We start from the raw sequence: 26470 nt of genomic DNA, 5'->3' as shown, positions 1-26470 counted from the left end.
AGGTAAAAAATGTAAGAAAAAAAATTCCCTCCCAATTTAGTCATATCCAATTCCCCAATGGTATTCCACCTCTACTGCTGTAGACTTCCACACCTGATACTCCTGATACTCTGATTTGTGACTGAATAAACATGATTCATTAACAGTGTTAGTGTTACTGTCGAGTTCTGAACAGTTTCGGGTGTCAAGTTCTTTCTTGTGGACAAAACAATCCACCTGCTGCAGAAGTTACATGAGAGAGCTGCATCCTGTAATCCAGTCTGGAGCGCCGTGTGGAAAAGGGTCTGGAGTGCTGTGATTATTATTTACTGCACTAATCCTTCATCAGCTTCATCTTCTGCTCACTGGTTATGAAGCGACTTTTTTTATTTAGTAGAAAGTTTAAAGTTTTTATTTAAATAAAGAATTCTAAAATAAAAGTATAAATAAAAATCTTTATTTATTATCATGTTTTACACTTTTTTTTAAATACAAAATATTGTTTAGGATTTAGGGTTTGGATTAAGGTTAAGGTCTAGGGTTCAGTGTTAGAGTCAAGACGTAGGATTAAGTTAGGTGTTAGGGTTAGCAATAAAGATTAGGGTTAAGAGTTAAAGTTAAAACTTAGCATTAAAGATTGGGGTTAGGGTTAGATTTAAAGATTAGGGTTAAGAGTTAGGGTTAAGGTTAAAGATTAGGGTTAAAGATTAGGGTTAAAGTTTAGGGTTAGGAGTTAGGGTTAGGGTTAAAGATTAGGGTTAAGGGTTAGGGTTAAAGTTAAAGATTAGGGTTAGAGATAAAGATTAGGGTTAGAGATAAAGATTAGGGTTTAGGGTTAGGGTTAAAGATTAGGGTTAAGGGTTAGGGTTAAAGATAAAGATTAGGGTTAGAGATAAAGATTAGGGTTAGAGATAAAGATTAAGGTTTAGGGTTAGGGTTAAAGATTAGGGTTAGAGATAAATATTAGGCTTCATAGTTAGGGTTAGAGATAAAGATTAGGGCTAGGGTTAAAGATGAGGGTTAGGGTTAGATTTAAAGATTAGGGTTAAGAATTATGGTTAAGGTTAAAGATTAGGGTGTAGGGTGAGGGGTAATGGTTTCTGATTCAATTTCAGTTTTATAGTTTTATTTGTCACATACAGGTACATGGTATAACTAGCAGTAAAATGATTTAAAGTTAGGTTAGGGTTAAGGTTTAGGGTTATGGTTTAAGGTTTAGGGTTATGATTTAAAGTTTAGGGTTATGGGTTAAGGTTTAGGGTTATGGTTAAAGGTTTAGGGTTAAGGTTTAGGGTTATGGGTTAAGACTGCACACATTGCTGAAAAATGTGTGTATTTACTATCTGACCATGCACTTGTGGAATATCCTGAATGCAGGTCCCTGAAGTTCCTTCACATCAGACTCATAAAACTACTATCAAACACGGGAGTCATGCTGGAAGAGAAACACTGTTACCATCAACATTAAATCAAACGATTGATCTTATATGATTGATTTTATACACCTGATAGTGATGGTGTGAATAAAACACCTAACTCGGCTGTACAGTGTGCTTGTATTGTGTAACTGCTCAACCCTGAATGCTGGGGTATCTGCACAGATCAAGCACACAACATCGTTTTATTTATCACAGAACGTCTTTGTGTTTATATAGTCCTCCATTTCAGACCTGTCCAAAAATTACCCCCAGAGGACCCTCAGTACTTCCTGCCCTGTTGTTTCTTGGATCTTTGGCAAATCAGATATATCACCTCGATTACGTTCAGCATCAGAGAAACACACGACACCACCAGCATGAAGATGATGAAGACCGTTTTCTCTGTGGGCCGTGACATGAAGCACTCGACGGTGTGGGGGCACGGGTATCGGGTGCACCTGATTTCGGGAACCATCACGAAGCCGTACAGGTAGTACTGACCCACTATGAATGCGGCCTCCAGCAGGATCTTGAAGATCACGCTGGTGATGTAGCTGGCCAACAGGTCACCTTTGATTTCCACCCTCCCTCTGTCGTTGGTGTATTTGGGCTGCTTGCCGCCCTGGTGCTCGGCTTGGTGCTGCCTGATCTTTTTCTCCTTGTGGACGATGTGCAGGACGTGTCCGAGGTACATGAGCGTCGGCGTGGACACGAAGATGATCTGCATTGTCCAGAAGCGGATGTGGGAGATGGGGAAGGCCTGGTCGTAGCAGACGTTGGTACAGCCGGGCTGTTTGGTGTTGCACACCATCTTGGACTGCTCGTCCCCCCAGACCTTCTCCGCTCCGGCTCCTAGGACCATGATCCTGAAAACGAAGAGCACGGTCATCCACACCTTGCCGATGACGGTGGAGTGGGACTGGACCTTGTCCAGCAGCTTGGAGAGGATTCCCCACTCACCCATTTCTGCTAACGTTTATCTAGTGGAGAGGAAAACAAACACTGTTAGTACTTGGTTAGATGTACGGTTAGATGCAAAGATTCAAGCCATCTCAAAGGGTTCACAAACTTTTCCTACATCTATAGATTGTGATAAAGTGTGTGTTCGAAAACCTAGTGAGCTGCCTTGCTGTCTTAATGTCTACACAGGCAGCTGCCTCAATAGAGAGGATTCTAATAGGTCAGTGACTTATAAGTCAGGTTATTCGAACGCGCTACTTAGACAGCGATTTCATCAGGTTTAGCATTTAGCATCTTGCCATTAAAACCAATGGATTGAGGTAGCACAGCACGCTAACATGTCAATATAGCATCTCCCTTCATGTACCGAAAACGGTTACATTTCCTGACAAGCCCGAACTTGCAAATAAAAACACTTGGTACAAGTTTATACAAGTTAAAAATCAGTAATATTTTATTTACGTTTGAAAAGAACTCCATTCGTTTGTCCGCACCGTCAGCCATGTTTATTTTTCTGTGAGAGAGAAGCACCCGACCTGCAATGAATTCTGGGATTGCCTTGATCACTAAGGCAGCGTCGGATGCTCACTCATTCTCGAGTCAAAATAACACTGAAATATTAAGATGCCTCAGTAGTGAGGATATTACGGCATCTAGGATTTGGAACAGCCTCCTTCTCGGGAGCGCAGCACAGGACGACGTCAAATGCGTCTATGTAGAGAGAGAGAGCTAGCTTCTCCAACACACCCAAAGTGTCTGATTGTCCAAGTCAGGGGTGAGCAGGTCATTTTCCCAAGGAGCCACTTGAGAACCCCGGGACTTGGACTGTTGGCCGGACCATCGGACCATCATATCGTTTTATCAACATTCAAAAGAACAACACTGAATAAAATGTGCAGATCTTTGCAGTAAAGCATTACAACCACAAATCAGAAAAAGTTGGGACAGGATACAAAATGCAAATAAAACTCTAGCCTAAGACTCGTGACTTGACTCGGACTCTAGCTTAAAGACTCGTGACTTGACTCAGACTCTAGCCTAAAGACTAGTGACTTGACTCAGACTCTAGTCTAAAGACTCGTGACTTGACTCGGACTCTAGCCTAAAGACTCGTGACTTGACTCGGACTCTAGCCTAAAGACTCGTGACTTGACTCGGACTCTAGCCTAAAGACTCGTGACTTGACTCAGACTCTAGTCTAAAGACTTGTGACTTGACTTGAACTCGTGTTTTGTGACTTGTAAACATCTCTGGTTTCGGCACCGAGGACGCTGAGCAATGAAATTCAGGAATGGATGATTATTAATAAATGAAATGAAGTTGAGCAGATAAAAGATGAAATATCTCAGCTTCATCCTGTCTGACATCAAATAAACGTCAGTGGAAAGGCACTGCAGTTTATTTTTATTTTCATGAATTTATTATTAATTTATCATTTACTCTCTATACTACAGTATACACCGATGAGGCATAACATTAACCAAATAATACCTGCTCTGTGGTGGTCCTGTGGGGGTCCTGACCGTTGAAGAACAGGGTGAAAGGAGGCTAACATAGCATGTAGAGAAACAGATGGACTACAGTCAGTAATTGTAGAACTACAAAGTGCTTCTATATGGTAAGTGGAGCTGATAAAATGGACAGTGAGTGTAGAAACAAGGAGGTGGTTTTAATGTTATGCCTCATCGGTGTGTGTATGGGCTCTTCTCATTATACAAACATGTTATTGTACCAGATTGTGTGCTGCTATTAAATAATATTCATAAATGAAACTGTAAGCAGGTACTTACGGTGCTTCTTAGATCTGAAAACTGGTGTCAAAAGTCCAAGGTTGAAACTGTAGGAACAGAAATAACCTGGTAAAACGAGCAGAGAGAAGCGACGGTGCTGAATTAAAACTCATGCATGTTAGTTAGAACAGAGACTGAAACATATAACTAATAATTAATCATTAATAATCAATAACTAATCACCAATAACTCATAACTTAATATTAATGTTCTGAACTCTGAGTTACATGATTTGATTAAATTCAACCTACAGATCTGTGCAACATCTATCAGTGGTTTAGGATCCCCTAAATAAGTGAGAAATTGCAGGATCTGTATAATATAACACAGTTATTTAGGTGACAGAGTAAACACCAGAATCTGCACCATAATAAATAATGCAATATATTATACATTATTCCAACAAACATCAGATTCAACATTCAACCAAGTCAACCAAGTATTAGAGCTTAAAGGCTTAATGAAAACTTCTTAATCTTAATAAAAGCTTTACGTCAGTCAAAAACTAAATAATTTTAAATAAAACTCCGTTATTTACGTACCTGCGAGTCAAAAACCACAGCTGCAGTGATAACCGAACAGAACGAGATAAAATGTCCTGGGCGTCTCCGCTGACCTTTACTTCATGTTTGATTTCACAACAGTATCAGAACCCTGTCACGTCGCTCCTCACCTCCACAGATACCGCGTTACCTGGACGTTCCAGGGAACGGGGGCGTCGGTCAGGACGGGAGAAACCATCAATCATTAAACACGCTTCGTGTTCTCCAGTGGAGCGTCCACGTGAGGCAGCGTGGGGTTTTAAACAATTACAACCATCGTCAGACCCGGAGGTTTCTAATATAGATATAATGTTTTAATGATTCTGTAGAAATGATTTCATTACACACAGGAAGTAACGTCAATATAATATAAGTAAATCATTACTATCAGAAATAACCTGGAATTTTGGTCTTTAGAAAGAATGCAGAGCTTTTCCAGCTCGAGAAATCCCTCCTGAACCTTGATCCTACAACAAAAACGTAGATCTTTCATGTGATGTGGAGCTCAGTGCCTCGTGGTGTTTGTATTTAAAGATTTAGTAATCGTGCAGCTCATTTAAGGTTTTAATATTTCTGCAATATTTACACAAGAACAAACACTGGATGCAGGGCAGGAATACTCTGGACAGGGCGACACCGCAAAGACATAAACAATCGTGTTTACATGAGACCCGGTCGGCCGACAGCACATCAGAGATTATTCAGTTAACCTTCTGATTTCTGTGCATTTTTAATAGACACAAATTATACAGATTATTTAAGATGCACCAAAATACAAACCCCATTTCAGTAAAAGTTGGGACAGTTAGTAAAGTGCACTATAAAGAAGAATGTGTGATGTGTTAATTCTCTCGAATCTTTATTGATTTCTAATGTTTCACTGATCAACTTCATTGTAGTTTGTAAATATTAATAACAAGCTCCAGTAAAGTCAGGACGGGGGCGTGTTCCCTCCCGTGTTCCCCCCGTGTTCCCCCAGTGTTCCCCCCTGTGTTCCCCTCTGTGTTCCCCATGTGTTTCCCCCTGTGTTCCATCAGTGTTCCTATTCATTCCACTGCTTAATGTGTGAGGAACTGAGGACACTGATGGTTGCAGGTTTGTGAGTGGAATTTTTCCCCGTTCTTGCTGGATACGAGACTTCAGCTGCTCAACAGTCCGTGCTCGCCGTCGTCTCATTCTCCTCTTAATGATGCGCCCGGCCGGCATTTACTATAGGAGACAGATCTGGACTGCAGGCAGGTCGCTCGAGCACACGCACTCTTTCATAACATTCACTTATTTTATTAGGACACATTTTATTAACTCATAAATATAAATATATAAAAGGAAATAACTAAGTGTTCCTCTTACTCAGATTTCACCATCAGGTTTCATCTGTTTAAACATTACGACACATTAATGAAGCTGAATTATTTAAAAAATTACTCAATCCTGCAGATCAATACCACGATCACAGTGAGGTGCGGTGACCAGGATTAAACAATTAAACTGTAAAATATCTACAACAAAAGTGTCTCCATATCAGGAACTAACAGAAACTAGAGTCATGCCTGAATTAGCATATAGATTCAGTGTATGTTTATTTTAGCATATAGATTCAGTGTATGTTGCAGTAAAGACAAACCCTTGAACTGCAGGAGCAGCTTTTTCATTTAGATTCTTCCTGCGTGTGATTGGTGTAGATTAATGATCATTTTAAAAATACTGTCGGACCTTATTTAATTTTATTAGCTCAGTGGTCAAGGTATTGTACTGGTTCAAGCCCATCTTCACCAAGTTCTCACTGTTGGGCCCCTAAGCAAGGCCCTCAACCCTCACTTGCTTAAAATGTATTCAGTGTATGCCGCTTTAGGTAAAAACCTCAGCTGCTAAATGCCTCAGATGTATTATTATTAGTAGTAGTAGTAGGCAGTTAGCCTAGCGGTTAAGGTACTGGACTAATAATCAAAAGGTTGCTGGTTCAAGCCCTGCTACTGCCAGGTTGCAAACTGTTGGGCCCTTGAGCAAGGCCCTTAGACAAGATACTGTCACAGTACTGTAAGTCACTTTGAGTAAATGCAGAAATGTAAAAAATGTAAATTATTATTATTATTATTATTAATATTATTATTATTAGTATTATTATTATTATTATTATTATTATTATTATTATTATTATTATTACTATTATATTCATTGTTATTAATATTATTATGATGATTGATGGTGATGGTGATTATTATTTTTATTATTAATATTATTATGATGATGATGATGATGATTATTATTATTAATAATATTATTATCATTATTATTATTGTTGTTATTATTATTGTTATTAATATTATTATTATTATTGTTTTTTGTTATTATTATTGTTTTAAATGTCTAGCACAGTGTTCTCACAGCCCGAACCTGATTGATAAAAAGTTTATGCCGGTTCCATCTTCCAGTTTTGAAAAGCAATTTCTGAACAAAACATTTAAACTTTTTTTGGTTCTTTCTTTTTTTGTTAAATAAAGAATACAACATACTCAGATATATTGAATGTTTTATAAAAATATATGATATAAAAATGTTTATTCGTTTTATTTACTGTACATTATTTATCCTTTATAATAATGTCCTACTCGGGATCAAATACTGACGGAATAGGGCATAACATGGCAACCGGAGTCACAACAGTCAATAAAAATACCAGTTTCAAATAAAAGGAGACACACAGACGCCTTACGTACTTTTATATCTTAGCTCATGATTAGAACCTGACTTATTAAGCCTACATTCTGAGGTCACTAGTTAGTAGTAAAAGTGAAAATGTAACTGAGAGAAAAACACAGATAAACACGGGTAAATGTAATGAGTCTCTTAATCTACTAACAATATCACTATTTTATTACTTCAAAGTCACAAAAATCGTCTTTCTGTGTCAAAACGGGCACCCCCAACTACCAGTTCTATTTAGTATATATTTAGGTTGTTGGGTCACTAGTTGTAGAAACGGGGTCTGTCTGAAAACCTAGCAATCAGAAATGCATTTTTGCTGCTCAGGTGGAGCCGTGGTAAAGCACACTAGCACACCAGAGCTGGGATTTCTAATACATCTTATCGAGTCTCAGCTCTGCCATCCGGCTGAGCTGGGCGGCCACATGAACAACGAATGGCTGTTGTTCATACAGGGAGGGAGCCGGATAGGCTAGATTACAACCTCTGCTGGCTGATTGATGGTGCTGCACAGAGTAGAGGAATAATCTGTTGATCAGGGTGTGGCTCTCTGCACACAAGGCTGATCCGCATATGAACTCGCCTCGAGCAGGTGAAAAGATGCAGGCAATACTGCACATGTGTCGGAGGGGGTGTGTGTCTCGCTCTCCTCAATCGGGGCAGGAGTCGGCATCAGTACAGAGGAGGCGTAACGCAATTGGGTAAAAAATTGGACGCACTAAAATCAGGAGAAAAATGCATTAAAAAAAGAAAAGCATTTTTGACGTTTATTTGGTGTAAAGTTACTGTAAGTCTGTCAGACGAGTTTTATTAATTTATTTACAGATCAACTGGGCCATGAGTGTGTGGTGATCATTACTCTAAACACAGTGCTTCAGGTACACGATGGAATATTTTAGCTCTTCTAAAAACCAAAACTAAACCTAAATCTAAAACTAAACCTAATGCCCCTCTAGGAGCGTTTTGACCTCGGCGGCGCTGTTGGGCTTATGCGCCTGATCCTCGTACTGCATGTTCAGCTTGTTTTGTGTCAGAGGATCGTCCGGCGACCACGTCAGAGGCAGACTGGCCGGGTTCTCGGGCGAGGTGGCGTTCCTCAGGTGCCGACTCCCCCTGCGACAGCGCACCCTGGTGCAGAGCAGGTAGAAGACCTCGATCACGGTGAGCAGCAGGGACACGCAGGCCACCACCAGCATGAAGATAATGAAGATGGTCTTCTCGGTGGGGCGTGACATGAAGCACTCGACGGTGTACGGGCAGGGCTTTTTGGAGCAAGCGAACTCGGGGATCATGATGAAGCCGTACAGGTAGTACTGTCCCACGATGAAGGCCAGCTCCAGGATGATCTTGAAGAAGAGCTGGGTGAGATAGCTGCCCAGGAGGTTGCCCTTGATCTTCACGTGACCCTTGTCGTCGGTGTATTTGGGCTCCTTTAACGTTTTCCCCAGTTGTTTCTGGATCTTCTCTCTCAGTTTGTTCTCCTTGTGGATGACATGGATGGCGTGGCCCAGATAAATCAGAGTCGGGGTGGACACGAAGAGGATCTGCATCACCCAGAAGCGAATGTGTGAGATGGGGAACTTCCAGTCGTAGCAGACGTTCTCGCAACCGGGTTGCAAGGTGTTGCAGACCAGACTGGACTGCTCATCGCCCCAGACGCTTTCGGCTCCTGCGCTGAGCACCAGGATCCTGAAGATGAACAGGACGCTCATCCAGATCTTCCCGATGACGGTGGAGTGGGACTGGACCTTGTCCAGAAGCACAGACAGAAAGCCCCAGTCTCCCATCGTCTTTAATGCTTCCTACCTGGGAGGAAATATAAGAATAAACTAAATCAATAGTCGTGTTTAATCAGTCATTTATTTCTTAATAATAACGGGTTTATATTAACTAAAATATTTAACATCCTGTTACTGATCTTTACCTGCAGAGATAAAAATACAGAACAGATATTATTCACTCATTCATTCATTTATTTTTATTACCTGCTTTATTCTATTCAGGGACACGGTCGGGTGTGGTACATCACATCTCTATATTATTTAAACACAAACTTCAGCGCTACCTAGCAATTTATTACCTAATTTATAAACCCTAGTAATTAGTAAACCATCTTTAACCATATTAGTAAATAAGTCTGCTGGTCTGAGGGTCTCTGTGCAGCGCCATCGATCAGCCAGCAGGGGTCGTAACTGCAGCAGTTATGAGGAGGAGATGCACAGAGACGGGGATAATGGAGATCTGTGCATGATACGGATCTCCGTATGAACCCGCCTGATGCAGATGAAAAGAAGCGGGTGTACCATCACGACCGATTTTGTGTCTCCAGTTCACCTCCAGGAAAGCCACACAGACACGAGGAGAACATGCCAAACTTCCCACAAAAAGGACCCAGACAGCTCCACCTAGGAATCGAACTCAGGACTAATGGGACTAATAATCACTATAGTGAACCTGCTGCTGCTTAATTAATATTTTAATAATAATTAAAATTATATTTTATAATCAGGTTAATTTACAAATATTACATCTATATACATCTATATTCTGTTTATAATGACACATAATTCAGGTAAATATTTTAAATAATAAATAATACACTTTTCTAACAGTATATATTATTTATTTGACCAGATTAATGATCTACATATTTGTTTCTGTAACACAGTGGAAACTACAGCACAAAAATAATAAACATGTATTATTTCTACTAAACTACAACTATATACGTATGATGATATAAATATGTTAAATATATTGCTTAATGTCTTATAAATGTCTAATAAATTATAATCCAGAGATTTTAAACATGTAATAATAAATAATTAATAATGAAATATAGTCTATTTATAGTATATATAATATATATGTTCTATAAATGTGCATGTCACGTTTTTACAACTGGGTTGTGCTGGGAAAACACGAACACTATGGGTGTCTGGGGTCAAATTAACAAAACAATACAGATTATATACAATAAAGATTATAATTAATATAAATATTATATAATACAGACCATAATCAATACAGACTGTAATAAATACAGATTATATATAATACAGATTATAATCAATAGACACTAATCAATACATATGATATATAATTGATACTATAATCAACACAGATTATATATAATACAGATTATATATAATACAGATTATATACAATACAGAGTATATATAATACAGATTATATATAATACAGAGTATATATAATACAGATTATATATAATACAGATTATATACAATACAGAGTATATATAATACAGATTATATATAATACAGAGTATATATAATACAGATTATATATAATGCAGATTATATACAATACAGAGTATACATAATACAGATGATATATAATACAGAGTGTATATAATACAGATTATATATAATACAGAATATATATAATACAGATTATATATAATACAGATGATATATAATACAGATTATGAACAATAGAGATTATATATAATACAGAGTATATATATAATACAGATTATATATAATACAGATTATATATAATACAGATTATGAACAATAGAGATTATATATAATACAGATTATGAACAATACAGATGATAATCAATTTAAATTTTAATCAATGCATATTATAATCAACACAGATTATAGTACAGACAATAATCAATTTAAACTATAATCAATACATATTATATATAATACAGATTATAATCAATAGACGCTGTAATCAATACAGATTATATTACAGAGTATATAAGAGTACGGATTATAATCAATAGATTGTTAACGACTATAATCAACATATATTAAATTCTATACAGATTATTTGACTGTGTTGGTAACATTATTTGATTATTATTATTCCTGCATGATATCTATTAAATCATCACTGATCTCTGATATGAACCTTTAATATTTACATTAAATAAGTTTTATTTCATTAGAGCTGATTTTTTTCTCACTCACCCGTTTGGCTGTAGATCTTGTGGAAGCCGCTCCGGAGCGTGAGTGATATCTAACCCTGGTTGAACCTTGAGTTTTTGGCCTGCAGAACTTGTGTAATGATTCTTCTGATCGGCGTGTCACCTAGTCCTGATCAGCACACGTTACACACACCGAGACGAACGGCGTAATTAATCATTTACAAATGGAGACAACAAGCGGTCCGTGATCTTATGAGGATCTGTTCTTCATTTCTCCTGCACGTCACTTATTTTTAAGTGCAGTTTAATATTTAAAAAGATTAAAATACAACCTAGGAACCTTGAGAAGAACCTTATTTTACTTTTGGGTGGTCTAGAGGATGCTTGGATGAACTTGAACTAGGCTTAGATTAAATAAACAGATATTATATACCTAATATTAATATAAAAATATGATAAATAAAAAGCATAATAAAAGAATTTATATTTCTTAAACATTGACCCCAGACCCCCAGGACCGGAGCCACACACCCCTAGTTTGAAAAGACTAATCAAAAACCTGAGAAAATAAATATGTTTTTAGTCTAGACTTAAACATTGAGACGTGTCCGAGTCCCGAACAGAGGCAGGAAGATTATTCCAGAGTTGTGGAGCTTTGTAAGAAAATGCTCTTCCACCAGCCGTGATCTTTTTAATTTTAGGAACTATAAGTAACCCTGCATCTTGTGAACGAAGTGGACGCGCTGGGCTGTAGTGATTAATAAACTCACTCAGATACTGTGGTACAGACCATGTAGCGCTTTATAGGTTAGTAAAAGTATTTTGTAATCAATGCGGTATTTAACTGGCAGCCAGTGTAGAGATGATAGAACAGGAGTAATATGATCAAATTTTTTAGTTCTAGTTAGCACTCGAGCTGCTGCATTTTGAACTAACTGGAGTTTGTTTATGGATCTACCAGAGCATCCAGTTAGAAGAGCATTACAATCATCTAACCCAGAAGTTATAAACGCATGGATCAGTTTTTCGGCGTCATTAACAGATAGTATATTTCTTATTTTAGAAATATTACACCGATGATAGAAAGCAACTCTAGTAATATTATTAATGTGTGTATCAAAGGAAAGATCTGAATCTATTGTGACACCCAAGTTTTTTACATCTGGGCTGGGAGTAACAGAGAAAGTGTTTAGGTTTAGCACCAGGTTAGAGAACTCGTCCCTCACAGCTTTAGATCCAACAAGTAAAACCTCAGTTTTATCTGAATTAAGTAAAAGAAAATTACACCACATCCAGTTTTTTATGTTGTTTACACTTTAATCTTCAATCTTACTGATTGTTTTAGTGTCACTGGGTTTGACTGATATACACAGCTGTGTGTCGTCTGCATGCCATGTTTATGAATCATTGTTCCTAATGGAAGCATATAGAGTGTAAATAATAGAGGTCCCAATACTGACCCCTGTGGAACACCATACTTTACTTTTGTAGTTTCTGAGCATTTATTATTCACATACATTTACATACATTTGCATAGCATACAAAGACAATTAAAGCTGGTAAAGCTCCTATTTCTTTTAATTCTTGTAGGATTGGGAAATCTGCTGATTAATTGATAATTCATCTTAAATAATAATAATTTGTGTATATAACTGCACTGGTGTTATGACTGTGGCAGACACAGTAAAGATAATAATAATATTAAATGTTGGCTTTGTATCAGTGCTATATTATAGAATATATTTTAGTGTTGTGGCTTTGGACACTCAAATCAAGAACAAGTCTGCACCAGAGGAATCATTTTCATGCTCTTTTATTGAACAGGGTACAGCAGTTCACCAAGTACTATATTAAACCTGACATCTATATATTAATACTATTTTGTACTACTGTATATGTATATATTGTGTGTACCTATTATGTGTATTGTGTATCTTATCTTTTGATTAATCAGTGCACTGGAGACAAAGTGTGACGACATTTCAGTAAACTGTTAAATATAAAGTAATTATTATTTAACCCTCGTCAATTTGTCAACGTTTAATTATCCAAAAGTGTCAGAAACCAAAAAATCCCAATAATCATTGTTTATATTTCATTATTAACTCCTTCTGCTTGGCTTAATAAGTGAAATCAATGAAGTTTCATACCAAAAAATACTTTTAACTACATCCTTTTAGATTTTGAAACATTAAGACGGGTAAATTTCACCCGTAAACATAACAGGAGGGTTAAGTTAAAATAAATGGAATATTTATTAAAAATCAAATCCACAACACAAGAACATGGGCAAAACTGGGTTCAACACCAGCATACAGGTTTAGACTGAAAGCAGGTACCAATCAGCACTAACCCTGATTTTATTCAAAGCCACAGAACCACAAAAAGTTCCATCATTTAATTATAAATCTACGTAAATATTATCAGAAGTTTAACACAAGAACTGAAACACGTGTCCTGCAGATTCGGAGGGTTTTAACTCAACACCACATGCTCGGTTCCACGAATGTTTACCCAAAACGACCTTGTGAAAGATTGTGTGGTGTTTACAGAAGCATGTGGCTCAGATATGAACCTCCTCTACGTCTGTGACGTTGTGCTCGTCCAGGATGGTGCACTTGGCCACGTCGTTGCCGAGCTCCTTCCTGTGGAGGCCCAGTTCTTGCTTCATCCAGTTCTGGATGACGTGATCTTTGTTTTCGAAGTTCTTCTTGGTCAGAACCGGGGTGACGGGGGTGACGGTGTAGTCCTTCTTCCTGCTCAGGCACTCGTTGACCTGCTTCACGCAGAGGTAGACGACCTCCACCAGGTTGAGCAGCAGAGACACGCAGGCCACCACCAGCATGAACCAAATGAAGATGTTCTTCTCGGTGGGTCTGGACAGGAAGCAGTCCACCTTGTGAGGACAGGGGAAGCGGGTGCAGACGTACTGTGCCTGCAGGGTGATGCCGAAGATGTAAAACTGGCCCAGGATGAACCCCACCTCCAGCAAGATCTTACAGAGCAGGTTTAGGATGTAGCTCCTCAGGAGGCGACCCTGAATGTTCACCCTCCCATTGTCGTTGCTGTATTTGGGCAGTTTGAGACCTTTCCTCAGGAACAGGTTGACGTGATCGTTCTGGGCCTTCCTCATGACCTCCCTGACTTCTTTCTCCTGGTGGATGACGTGCAGGACGTGACCCAGGTAAACCAGCGTGGGCGTGGACACAGAGATGATCTGAAGGACCCAGAAGCGGATGTGGGAGATGGGGAAGGCGTGGTCGTAGCAGACGTTCTCGCAGCCCGGCTGTTGGGTGTTGCAGATGAAGTCGGACTGCTCGTCCCCCCAGACTTTCTCCGCCCCGGCTCCGAGCACCAGGATCCTGAAGACGAAGAGGACCGTCAGCCAGATCTTCCCCACCATTGTCGAGTGTCTCTGAACCTTGTCCAGCAGACGTCCAAGAAAGTCCCACTCGCCCATCTTCGGTTATGAGGATCACCTGAATGAATAAACACCATAAACACCATAAATACCATAAATACCATAAATTAAAGACCACATCGAGGTCTCAGACGTGAACAGTATGTGTGGAACTATGGTTTCTCTGAGACCATCCTGATTAGGGTTGAGGTGGGTCTTTAAAATATGGGTGTAACCCAAAAATACACCCTGGATCAAAGACCAGTACCCACTATTTATCCACTATATATATTATACACACAGCTGTTAATGCCCCCAGTGGGATGTTTTGGGAGGAACCCAGTGTACCCAGTGAACGCCTATATAAATTACCTCAAAACAATCTGGGTTCCCCAAGCTCTTTAGCTCAAAGCACCCACACTACCCGTGCCACCCTGGCATAGGTGCTCGGGTGGCACAGAGGTCTATTTTGCTAGCCCACTGCCACTAAGACCCAGGTTTGAATTACATCAGTGCTATTGACCTGCTGGGCATCTACACAGACTGTCAGTGATTGACTGTATCTTCTGAAGGGGGCGCCCTCAGGTGGAACAGCAATCATTTGTGCTAGCTCATGACCTCTTTCATCCAGGGTTCGAATCTCTAGCTGTTCTTTTGGCCGTTCTGGCGTTTACATACAGATTTGATTGGGAATGACAGTGGTGCTATTGTCCGTCATACAGACGACGGTTAGCTGGTCTGAGGGTGGGAGGAAGGATCAGAAGAAATACGAAGATGTTTGTGCTTATTGATAAGAGCTGAACAAGGTCTCTGATGATAAGTTCCACAATCTGGTGAGAACCAAGGATTTAACCTTGTCAGAAATAATAACGTTCTTTTAAACCGGTTCATCTCAGAGCTGTTGAGTGGGGCTGAGCTCAGGGCTCTGTGCAGGACACTGAAGCTTCATGCTGGAACAGGAAAGGTCCTTCCCTAAACTGTGTATAATTGACTTCTTACACCTGTTAGCAATCGCTGTGGCTGAAACACATGAATTTGATCATTAGATAGGGCGTCCACATACTTTTGTGGTTGGTTTTTAAGAGAAGAACTGAAGGTCTCAGTGTTAAGAGCTGCATATAAATAAATTCACTATACATTTTTTTGCCTGCTTGTATTTCTTCACCAGGGTCCTGGGTTTGATTCCCAGGTGAAGCAGTTTGGGTCCTTTCTGTGTTGAGTTTGGTATGTTCTCCACATGTCTGTGTGGGTTTCCTTCCACAAAACAAACACATGTACGTGAGGTGAACAGGAGACACAAAATTACCGTGTGTGTGTGTGTGTGTGCCCTGTGATGGACTGGCGACCTGTTTAGAGTTTTGCCCAGTGAATTGGACCCACTGTGACCCTGACCAGGATGGCGAAAGTGGTGGTAAAACAGACAGTGATTAAATGAATAAATGTGCAGTAATTATTAGACTAATAAAGCCAAATCAGTGTTATAATATCATTACTTTTAAATTATATGATTATTAATTTAATTTTTTTATTTTTTTTAATTTAATTTCATGAAATTTTTAATTTTTTTTTGATATTTTTTCTATATTTTCTACATATTTTCTATAAATGTGGATGTTTAAACACATGTGAATAACCTGTACATCGTCTGTACATCATATTGTACATAAATACCAACAGCCAGATACAAATACCCACTGTGTGTAAAAGTAAATAAAAGTAAATAATAAGAACACAGAGTTTCTTACATTGACTTTGACGTTTATTTGATGTCAGACAGGATGAACCTGAGATATTTCATCTTTTATCTGCTCAACTTCATTTCATTTATTAATAAACATCCATTCCTGCATTTCATTGAGGTAAAACACTAAATAATAATGTGATGTTAAACAGGTGATGTAAACAGGTGATTGTGATCATGGTTTGGTACAAAAGCAGCATCCAGGAAAGGCTGAGAGTCTCTGATGAGTAAAGATGATCAGAGGATCCAGTTTGTCCACAAATGTGTGAGAAAATAATTGAAATGTTTAAAAACAATGAACCTCAAAGAAAGATCAGAAGGGATTTGCATGTTCTCCCTCTACAGTGCAGAATATCATTAAACCATTCAAGGAATCAGGAGGAATTTCAGTGTGTAAAGGTGGAGGGTGCAGCTTAATCTGAACGCTCGTGATCTTCCATCCCTCAGACGCCATCAAGAACCTCCACTCAACACTAGCTGATATAACCACATGGGTGAGGGATTAGTTTATCAAACCTTTATCAGCTCTACAATACAGAGTTACTGCACTAATCATACTTAACACTTTACTGTGCAAAAAAGAAGCCTTATGGTAACCATGTGCAGAAGCGGCGTCCACTTCTCTGGGCTCGGAGGCATCTAGGATGGACCATCACACAGTGGAAACGTGTATTGTGGTCAGATGAGGCATGGGACAAAATAAAAGCTGAAACACTAAATCACTCGGTCTCCTCGGTGCCAAAACCTCTTTTAAGTGGTGACAAGGAACGGTAACTTACAAAGTGGTAAATGCTTTACAGTCCCAAATGTTTTTGGAATGTGTTGCAGGTCTGAAATGCAGGAATGGATGTTTATTAATAAATGAAATGAAGTTGAGCAGATAAAAGATGAAATATCTCAGCTTCATCCTGTCTGACATCAAATAAACGTCAAAGTCAATGTAAGAAACTCTGTGTTTATATTTTATTAGCATTTTCCATACTGTCCCAACTTTTTCTGATTTGGGGTTAAAATTTCTATTTTTTATTTCAAAATTTTTATTTAAATGAATCAGAACTGAAACACACTGACATTATCTGATGTGTTTTTAACCTGAATATAAAGGACGTAAATCCTATAAAACATGATAAATAATCAGCACTGAATCCTGAGTGTTTAGAGTAAATCTGTAATGATTTAAGTATTTTAATGATCAATTATCAGTATTTATGACCCGACCGCTCAGCTCTACTGTCAGCAGAAACACAATCACTGACTAAATCAAACACTATCTTTATAAACACTTATAGAACTGATGCTTGACTTTATAAATATAGTTTAATAATGATAATGTAAATATAACGTGATGCACTCATACTAGTCGTAGTGTAAGTTTATAATTTACTCACCAGACCAGAGCAGAAGAAGCTGATGGTTACAGACCCGGTGGATTAAAACTCACACAGTTCACCGTCCGGCTTCTTCTAGCAAAGAAAAAAACTTGGGAGGCTCCATATGAACCAAAACATCCTTCAGTACTTCAGTTATCACTGACATTTACACCGATCAGCCATAACATTAAAACCACCTCCTTGTTTCTACACTCACTGTTCATGTTATCAGCTCCACTCACCATATACAGTAGAAGCACTTTGTAGTTCTACAATTACTGACTGTAGTCCATCTGTTTCTCTACATGCTTTGTTAGCTCCTTTCACCGTTCTTCAGTGGTCAGGACCCCCACAGGACCCCCACAGAGCAGGTATTATTTAGGTGGTGGATGATTCTCAGCACTGCAGTGACACTGACATGGTGGTGGTGTGTTAGTGTGTGTTGTGCTGGTATGAGTGGATCAGACACAGCAGCGCTGCTGGAGTTTTTAAACACCTCACTGTCACTGCAGTGCTGAGAATCATCCACCACCTAAATAATACCTGCTCTGTGGTGGTCCTGTGGGTATGAGACTTCAGCTGCTCGTCTGATTCTCCTCTTCATGATGCGCCGATGTTTTTAACAAGAGACAGATCTGGACTGCAGGCAGGCCGCTCAAGCACACGCACTCCGTGTCTACTGTATGAAGCCACACTGTTGTAGTGTGTACTGAATGAGGCGTGACAGTCGTGCAGAAATAATCTTTTATTTTCTATAATATTATTATTAACATCACCTATAGAGCACCAATCCTAGCTGGTGCCACTGTTAGGACTTAAGTTGAACGGACAGTGATCAGCAGAGTGATACAGATACATACATTAATGTTCTATAGATAAATACAGCACGATGATTCTTCTCAAATCATTAGTAGCTTAAGTTAGATCCATCCTGTGTGTGTGTTATCCAAGCCAGTCCACATCTTAATAAATAAATAAAGGAACTTTAAACAGTCCTAAACATCAGTCGAGATCCGAGCAGACGGATCCACTCCGGCACACAGCGCACGAGCCGAAGCTGAAACAAACAAACAAACAACAAACGAAGGTGAGAAAGACGAAGACGTTAGATCGGGCTGAGCGGTTAGATGTGCTGTGCTTTACACCGCCGTGTACCTGTAATGTGTGAGGCCAGTATCCTGTGGTCCTGTGTGACACGCCCAGCGTGGACAGGGCGTGTCTGGCGTACACGCGTGGCTCCGGGACGAACCACGATGTCATGAACCCGCCCTCGGGATCCCGGGGGGCCACTCTGTACGGAACCAAACTCTGTACAAACACCCCCTGAGGGGCGTACTCGTACCTCAGGGCCCGACTGAAATGATCCAGGAAAGCCTGGAACACACAGAAATACGTGAGAAACAAGCTTTTTGATACAGCGCTACCAGGAAACTGGACGTCAGTCGGTTCTGGAGTGGTGCGGTGCTGGTACTGGGAACGCTGGGACTGTTTAATCGTAAACATACATTATTAGGGGCCGGTGAGACGCCTTAATTTATCATTTATTCATCTCCAATGAACCTGCCTGTATGTTTTTGTACTTTGGGAGGAGACCCACACAGACACGAGGAGAACATGCAAACTTTACACAGAAAGGACCTGCGAATCGAACCCAGAACCAGAAGCTGTGCTGTGAGGGGACACCATACACGCGTTCAGTACAATGACATTCTTTTTCTGTGTATCACAGCTCGTTTGGAAGCTGGGGTCAGAGAGGGTTAAGGGACTTGCTTAAGGGCAAGCTGGAATTCGAACCCACAACCTTCCAGTTTAAAACCCACAGCTCTTTTGTTCAGAGTATTGTGACCCGAACCCAACATTAAAAATCAACCCGTGTGCCTGGACATTGTGGTGCAGGTGGAATCATCAGAACCCCCACCGTGGCTGCAGAGAGCACGACTGTCCCCTCAGAGGATCTGCAGCAGCGCCCCGACGAAATATTAACCACCGCCCCTCTTCGTCTCTCGACCATGCCGGGCAGTGCCAGCCGGGTGATCAGCGATGCTGCGGAGACGCTGTCGTTGATGACGTGCCACAGTTCACTTTCAGACAGGCGGTGGAAGCTCTGGGAGACGTGGAGATGAGAACTCAGACAGTTCACCACGAATCCCACGTCTTTATCTGCGACGGCGTTCACGATGGAGGTGCAGGCTGCAGGACCGAGGCTGAAATCTGCCTCCACCGAGATCGTCTCCACGCCGTGAGCCTCGGAGATGGACGCGGCGGAATCCCGGACGCTGCTGACGTCCCGGCTGACGAGGATGAGGCTCACGCCGTGCCTCGCCAGTTCCTCGGCGTAGGCTTTAGCGATGTCCTCCGATGCACCTGGAAAAGAAAAAACACGACGATCAGTCAAAACGGCAGTTTATCAGAGAACGGCAGTTTATCAGAGAACACCACACTCATCCACCAATTCAGAGTCGCCAGTGCACCTACTGGCATCTTTTTAGGAGTATTAGGAAACTGGACTAACTGAAAAACAAAACATACAGACTCCTGACCGAGGAGGGTCATGACTAACACACGCCCTTCCGACACGTGTGCAGCCACGACCGCTTCATTTCACCTGCACCAGGTGGGATCATACGGAGATCCGTATCGCACACAGAGGGTCACGCACTGATCTCCATTATCCCCCGTCTATGTGCAGTGCAACACCATCCATCAGCCAGCAGAGGGCGTCTACATACGGACATTGGCTATGTCTGAGGCCCTGCGATGGATAGGAGTCCTGTCTGAGGTGTTTTATTGCATTGCCCAAGTTCCAGGTAAACTGGACCCACTGCATCATCCCAGCGCCCATATAAATAGGGCTAGCCTCAATTACAAAGTACATGGAACAGTAGTTCTGCATTTTCTTCCTCCATGTGATGAGCAGCAAAGGCGATTTAGGAGCTGCGATTTCTTTCTTTCTTGCACAGCAGCTCCAAAATAATGCCAAAGTAAAGCTTGCTCGACTGTGTACAGTGTCAGTAAAGTTCCAGTAGCTTTGCAGAAATCTCTAAAAGACCAAAACTCCAGCTACATGTGGCTTCAGCTGGGAAGTCCTTCATAAACTCACCACTGATGATGGCCCATCGTCCATACCGGTGCACCAGGTCTCCAGAGCTCATCAGACGGGGTATGAAGTGCAGTCTGATTAACCTATAGCAGTCATGCATTAGACACACTGCTGTACCTGCAGTATATACTGCACCCACTAATGCAAGCGTCTCCATATAACAACCACATGACCTGGCAATCTCTCTGTACAGCAGAGGAAAGCTATCCACAGCAGCCATACCTGAATAAAACCTCCCTAAATCACTACCTGGTTCTAGAAAGAATTCTTAACTTAATTCTATAATTAGATTTCTATAGTATAAGATCAGTGAGCTGCTTGTTTTCATGCACTGACAGTCAGTGACAGAACCAAAACATGCAACGCGGAAGAACAACCGGCTCACACAACCAATACGCACAATGAGCTGTGTCCCAAATCACGCCCATGCTCCCTACTCCCTACAAAGTGTGCAGCAAATTAGTACTACAGATTTAAAAGCAAGAATGCAAAAGTTCGCACTTTATCACTGGTGTTAAGCGTATTATTTTGTACCTGTATTATATATTTAACACTGCTATTTTAAGTATGTTTTATGAAATATCACATTTACCAACTAGAGCACTAAATAGTGAGCAATGCATGAAATCGGACGCATAATATGTCGTTCATGTTTCGATGCATTTTGCACAAGCTTGGCCAGTATTTATTGTAATATAGTTATGTTTATAAAAAAAAGTACATACATTGTTTTTATTATGTTTAAACTTAAATAGAATTTACCAGAATAATGCACCAACTTTTTACGCAGAACAAGTTGGAATACACACGTTCAAAGTCAAAACGGGCTCTCTTGTAATTAAATAAATAATTAAATAAACTATAACGCATCGTTTTATATACACACAAATATGTGTCATTAAGATAAAAATAAATAAATAAACAAAATGTTTAAATAAATCAAAAAGCTTTTTCTTCAGCGATTCAATCAGCTTGCGTTTCAAGCGTGTTGGTCTCCATAGAAACGTGCTTGTATGTCAAATAGCTTCATACTCCCTGCATTAGTGCCCTACAGTACAGTCGAACAGTATTAAACACACTACCTACTTAGGGAACTACGTATTATAAATCGAGTGATTTGTAATTCTTTCCTAAACTCCTATACTGTAGACTAGTTCTATTTTGGTCACCGATTCAGTCGAACATCTTGTACTAGTATTTAATTATACCTCTTCTACATACATACATACATAAATGTAATATATATATTTTTAAAAGCACATTTTCAAAGAAGAATATGAATTCGAAAGGTAAAGTCATCATTTTTTTCTCAATTCTTTCGCTTCAGACTTGCTATGTTACCTAGCCTGCTGGCTAACTAGATTAGCGTAAGGAGAGCACTTACAGACGAATGTGACGAATTAAAGGAAAATAAACACTAATAACGAGTATATGTGAGGAGTTTAATTACCACAAAACAGTATCAGTATCAGTATCAGGATTTACTGCGCATTGCTGTTTATTCCACAAGTAAATGAGACTCTGTATGTGATGGATGGAACATTATGTAGGATAAAATATGTATACTAGATATATAAATATAATACATTCGTTTGTTTATCATTTAAATTATTGTTTTCCTTTTATTTGCCACCACTGGTCTGCTGAAATCTTTTAGAATCGTTTACAATGAACAGTTTTCAACAATATTCATTAATGGTGGTCCTCATCTATATGTGGAAAAGGTCCACCACTGACTGGACTACATAACTGGTGTCATTAGTTCTAAACCTATAGTACAAGACTAGTGGAACTCCAGACCTCGGACATTTGACTGTGCGGGCGGCACGGTGGCTCGGTGGGTAGCACTGTCACCTCACAGCGAGAAGGTCCTGGCTTCTGAGTCCTTTCTGTGTGGAGACCTGCAAGTGAGATGAACTGGAGATGTTGAGAACGAGGACCACACATGAGCCACATACTGTAGGTCTTATACCTGACAATCAGTCTTGACCCCGAAGCTTAACATCACCATGGGTTCAGAGACTGCAGCACAAGTAAACAGCCTGACAGCCTCACTCACTCACTCACCCACCCACTCACTCACTCACTCACTCACTCACTCACTCACACACACACTCACTCACTCACTCACTCACACACTCACTCACTCACTCACTCACTCACACACTCACCACACACACACACACACACACACCACTCACACACTCACTCACACACACACTCACACACTCACACACCACACACACACCACCACTCACTCACACACTCACTCACTCACTCACACACACACTCACTCACACACACACCACTCACTCACACACTCACACACTCACCACCACTCACTCACACACACACACACACTCACTCACCACACACCACTCACACACTCACTCACTCACTCACACACCACACACCACTCACACACTCACACACACACACACTCACACACTCACACACCACTCACACACTCACCCACCCACCCACTCACACACCACCACACACACACTCACACACACACCACACACCACACACTCACTCACACACCACACACCCACCCACACACTCACCACACACACACCACTCACACACCACACACACACCCACTCACACACACACACACCCACCCACCCACTCACACACCACACACACACACCACACACCACCCACACACCACTCACACACCACACACCACACACCCACTCACTCACTCACACACCACACACCCACCCACCCACTCACCACTCACCACACACTCACACACCACTCACACACCCACCCACCCACACACTCACACACCACACACACACCCACCCACCCACTCACACACCACTCACTCACCACTCACACACTCACCCACCCACTCACTCACACACTCACACACTCACCACACACCACCACCACACCACACACACACCCACCCACACACTCACCACACACCACTCACTCACCCACCCACACACTCACACACACCACACACACACTCACTCACCACACTCACCACTCACTCACCACCCACCCACTCACCACACACTCACCACACACACACCCACCCACCCACACACTCACACACCACACACACACCACTCACCACACACCACACACACACTCACACACCCACCCACCACACACCACACACACACCACTCACACACTCACCCACTCACCACACACTCACACACCCACCCACTCACTCACACACTCACTCACACACTCACTCACCACCCACACACTCACACACTCACACACTCACCCACCCACTCACTCACACACTCACACACACACTCACTCACTCACCACTCACTCACACACTCACACACCCAACCCACTCACACACTCACACACACACTCACCCACCCACCCACTCACTCACACACACACACACACACCACACACTCACCACCACTCACACACTCACTCACTCACCCACCCACCCACTCACTCACACACTCACACACACACTCACTCACTCACCACTCACTCACTCACCACACACTCACCCCACCCACACACTCACACACTCACTCACTCACTCACTCACACACACACTCACTCACACACTCACACACACACTCACTCACTCACTCACACACTCACTCACTCACTCACCCACCCACTCACTCACACACTCACTCACACACTCACTCACTCACACACTCACTCACTCACTCACTCACTCACCACCCACTCACTCACTCACCCACTCACTCACACTCACTCACTCACTCACACACACACTCACTCACTCACTCACTCACTCACACACTCACTCACTCACTCACTCACACACTCACTCACTCACTCACTCACTCACACACTCACTCACTCACTCACTCACTCACTCACACACTCACTCACTCACTCACTCACTCACACACTCACTCACTCACACACTCACTCACTCACACTCACACACTCACTCACTCACTCACTCACACTCACTCACACACTCACTCACACACTCACTCACTCACTCACTCACTCACTCACTCACACACTCACTCACTCACTCACTCACTCACTCACACACTCACTCACTCACTCACTCACTCACTCACTCACACACTCACTCACACACTCACTCACTCACACACTCACTCACTCACTCACACACTCACACACTCACACACTCACTCACTCACTCACTCACTCACTCACTCACACACTCACTCACTCACTCACTCACTCACTCACTCACTCACACACTCACTCACTCACTCACTCACTCACCTCACTCACTCACTCACTCACTCACTCACTCACTCACTCACTCACTCACACACTCACTCACACACTCACTCACTCACTCACTCACTCACTCACTCACTCACACTCTCACTCACTCACTCACTCACTCACTCACTCACTCACTCACTCACTCACTCACACACTCACTCACTCACTCACTCACTCACTCACTCACTCACCCACTCACTCACTCACTCACTCACTCACTCACACTCACTCACTCACTCACTCACTCACTCACTCACTCACTCACTCACTCACTCTCACACACTCACTCACTCACTCACTCACTCACTCACTCACACACTCACTCACACACTCACTCACTCACTCACTCACTCACTCACTCTCACCACTCACTCACTCACACACTCACTCACTCACTCACTCACTCACACTCACTCACTCACTCACTCACTCACTCACTCACTCACTCACTCACTCACACTCACTCACTCACTCACTCACTCACTCACACCTCACTCACTCACACACTCACTCACTCACTCACTCACTCACTCACTCACACACTCACTCACTCACTCACTCACTCTCACTCACTCACTCACTCACTCACTCACTCACTCACACACTCACTCACTCACCACTCACTCACTCACTCACTCACACTCACTCACTCACTCACTCACTCACTCACTCACTCACTCACTCACTCACTCACTCACTCACTCACTCACTCACTCACTCACTCACTCACTCACTCACTCACTCACTCACACACTCACTCACTCACTCACTCACGTCACTCACTCACTCACTCACTCACTCACTCACTCACTCACTCACTCACTCACTCACTCACTCACTCACTCACTCACACACTCACTCACTCACTCACGTCACTCACTCACTCACTCACTCACTCACTCACTCACTCACTCACACACTCACTCACTCACTCACTCACTCACTCACTCACACACTCACTCACTCACTCACTCACTCACTCACTCACTCACTCACTCACTCACTCACTCTCACTCACTCACTCACTCACTCACTCACTCTCACTCACTCACACACTCACTCACTCACTCACTCACACACTCACTCACTCACACTCTCACTCACTCACTCACTCACTCACACACTCACTCACTCACTCACTCACTCACTCACTCACTCACTCACACACTCACTCACTCACTCACTCACTCACTCACTCACTCACTCACTCACTCACTCACTCACTCACTCACTCACACACTCACTCACTCACTTCACTCACTCACTCACTCACTCACTCACTCACTCACTCACTCACTCACACACTCACTCACTCACTATCTGTCTCCGTGTGT

General features: G+C 41.6%; 5 protein-coding genes across 10 annotated transcripts in view; 1 reads left to right on the top strand and 4 right to left on the bottom strand.

Annotated features, from left to right (window-relative positions):
* Positions 1-414: 414 nt before the first annotated feature.
* Positions 415-4742, bottom strand: gja12.1 (gap junction protein, alpha 12.1). Of its 4 annotated transcripts, none has more exons than XM_063002446.1 (4): positions 4690-4742; positions 4148-4213; positions 3849-3905; positions 415-2377 (listed from the first exon to the last, which is right to left on the bottom strand). In XM_063002446.1, the coding sequence occupies exon 4, from the start codon at positions 2359-2361 to the stop codon at positions 1678-1680; it is 684 nt and encodes a 227-aa protein (XP_062858516.1). In that variant the 5' UTR covers positions 2362-2377; positions 3849-3905; positions 4148-4213; positions 4690-4742; the 3' UTR covers positions 415-1677. The 4 variants fall into 4 exon arrangements, with proteins under 4 accessions (XP_062858516.1, XP_062858518.1, XP_062858514.1 ...); XM_063002448.1 differs by having other exon boundaries at positions 4148-4194; positions 4690-4736; XM_063002444.1 differs by lacking the exon at positions 3849-3905 and having other exon boundaries at positions 4690-4741.
* A 2469-nt stretch (positions 4743-7211) lies between these two features.
* Positions 7212-11434, bottom strand: gja13.1 (gap junction protein alpha 13.1). Its single transcript, XM_063002443.1, has 2 exons — positions 11337-11434; positions 7212-9198 (listed from the first exon to the last, which is right to left on the bottom strand). The coding sequence occupies exon 2, from the start codon at positions 9177-9179 to the stop codon at positions 8334-8336; it is 846 nt and encodes a 281-aa protein (XP_062858513.1). The 5' UTR covers positions 9180-9198; positions 11337-11434; the 3' UTR covers positions 7212-8333.
* Positions 11435-13586: 2152 nt separating this feature from the next.
* gja11 (gap junction protein, alpha 11) lies at positions 13587-14755 on the bottom strand. The gene has a single exon (XM_063002442.1). It carries the CDS (start codon positions 14751-14753, stop codon positions 13857-13859), a length of 897 nt encoding a protein of 298 aa, XP_062858512.1. The 5' UTR covers positions 14754-14755; the 3' UTR covers positions 13587-13856.
* Positions 14756-18540: 3785 nt separating this feature from the next.
* hsdl1 (hydroxysteroid dehydrogenase like 1) lies at positions 18541-21229 on the bottom strand. Its single transcript, XM_063002441.1, has 4 exons — positions 20905-21229; positions 19723-20168; positions 18960-19178; positions 18541-18861 (listed from the first exon to the last, which is right to left on the bottom strand). Exons 1-4 carry the CDS (start codon positions 21122-21124, stop codon positions 18790-18792), a joined length of 957 nt encoding a protein of 318 aa, XP_062858511.1. The 5' UTR covers positions 21125-21229; the 3' UTR covers positions 18541-18789.
* An 858-nt stretch (positions 21230-22087) lies between these two features.
* The window catches only part of tbc1d32 (TBC1 domain family, member 32), an 88579-nt gene continuing 84196 nt past the window's right edge, over positions 22088-26470 (top strand). For 2 of the 3 annotated variants that reach the window (XM_063002439.1, XM_063002438.1), the window contains exon 1: positions 22093-22193. The gene's annotated coding sequence lies outside the window, so the exon portion shown is untranslated. Of the gene's footprint in view, positions 22194-26470 lie in introns of all 3 variants that reach the window. The other variant, XM_063002440.1, reaches the window with a different exon arrangement.

This window comes from Trichomycterus rosablanca, chromosome 9, assembly GCF_030014385.1.
Source record: "Trichomycterus rosablanca isolate fTriRos1 chromosome 9, fTriRos1.hap1, whole genome shotgun sequence".
Taxonomy (NCBI): Eukaryota; Metazoa; Chordata; class Actinopteri; order Siluriformes; family Trichomycteridae; genus Trichomycterus; species Trichomycterus rosablanca.
This window is presented reverse-complemented; position numbering and strand designations above follow the sequence as displayed.

What these genes read in the sequence shown, in the direction of transcription:
- gja12.1 (XM_063002446.1), bottom strand. Translation starts at nt 2,361, where the DNA reads ATGGGTGAGTGGGGAATCCTCTCCAAGCTGCTGGACAAGGTCCAGTCC.
- gja13.1 (XM_063002443.1), bottom strand. Translation starts at nt 9,179, where the DNA reads ATGGGAGACTGGGGCTTTCTGTCTGTGCTTCTGGACAAGGTCCAGTCC.
- hsdl1 (XM_063002441.1), bottom strand. Translation starts at nt 21,124, where the DNA reads ATGGCTGCTGTGGATAGCTTTCCTCTGCTGTACAGAGAGATTGCCAGG. An exon ending in ACGATGGGCCATCATCAGTG is followed by an intron (nt 20,169 to 20,904) that starts GTGAGTTTATGA and finishes TTTCTTTTCCAG; the next exon opens with GTGCATCGGAGGACATCGCT. An exon ending in TCGTGCTCTCTGCAGCCACG is followed by an intron (nt 19,179 to 19,722) that starts GTGGGGGTTCTG and finishes TGTGTGTTCCAG; the next exon opens with GCTTTCCTGGATCATTTCAG.
- gja11 (XM_063002442.1), bottom strand. Translation starts at nt 14,753, where the DNA reads ATGGGCGAGTGGGACTTTCTTGGACGTCTGCTGGACAAGGTTCAGAGA.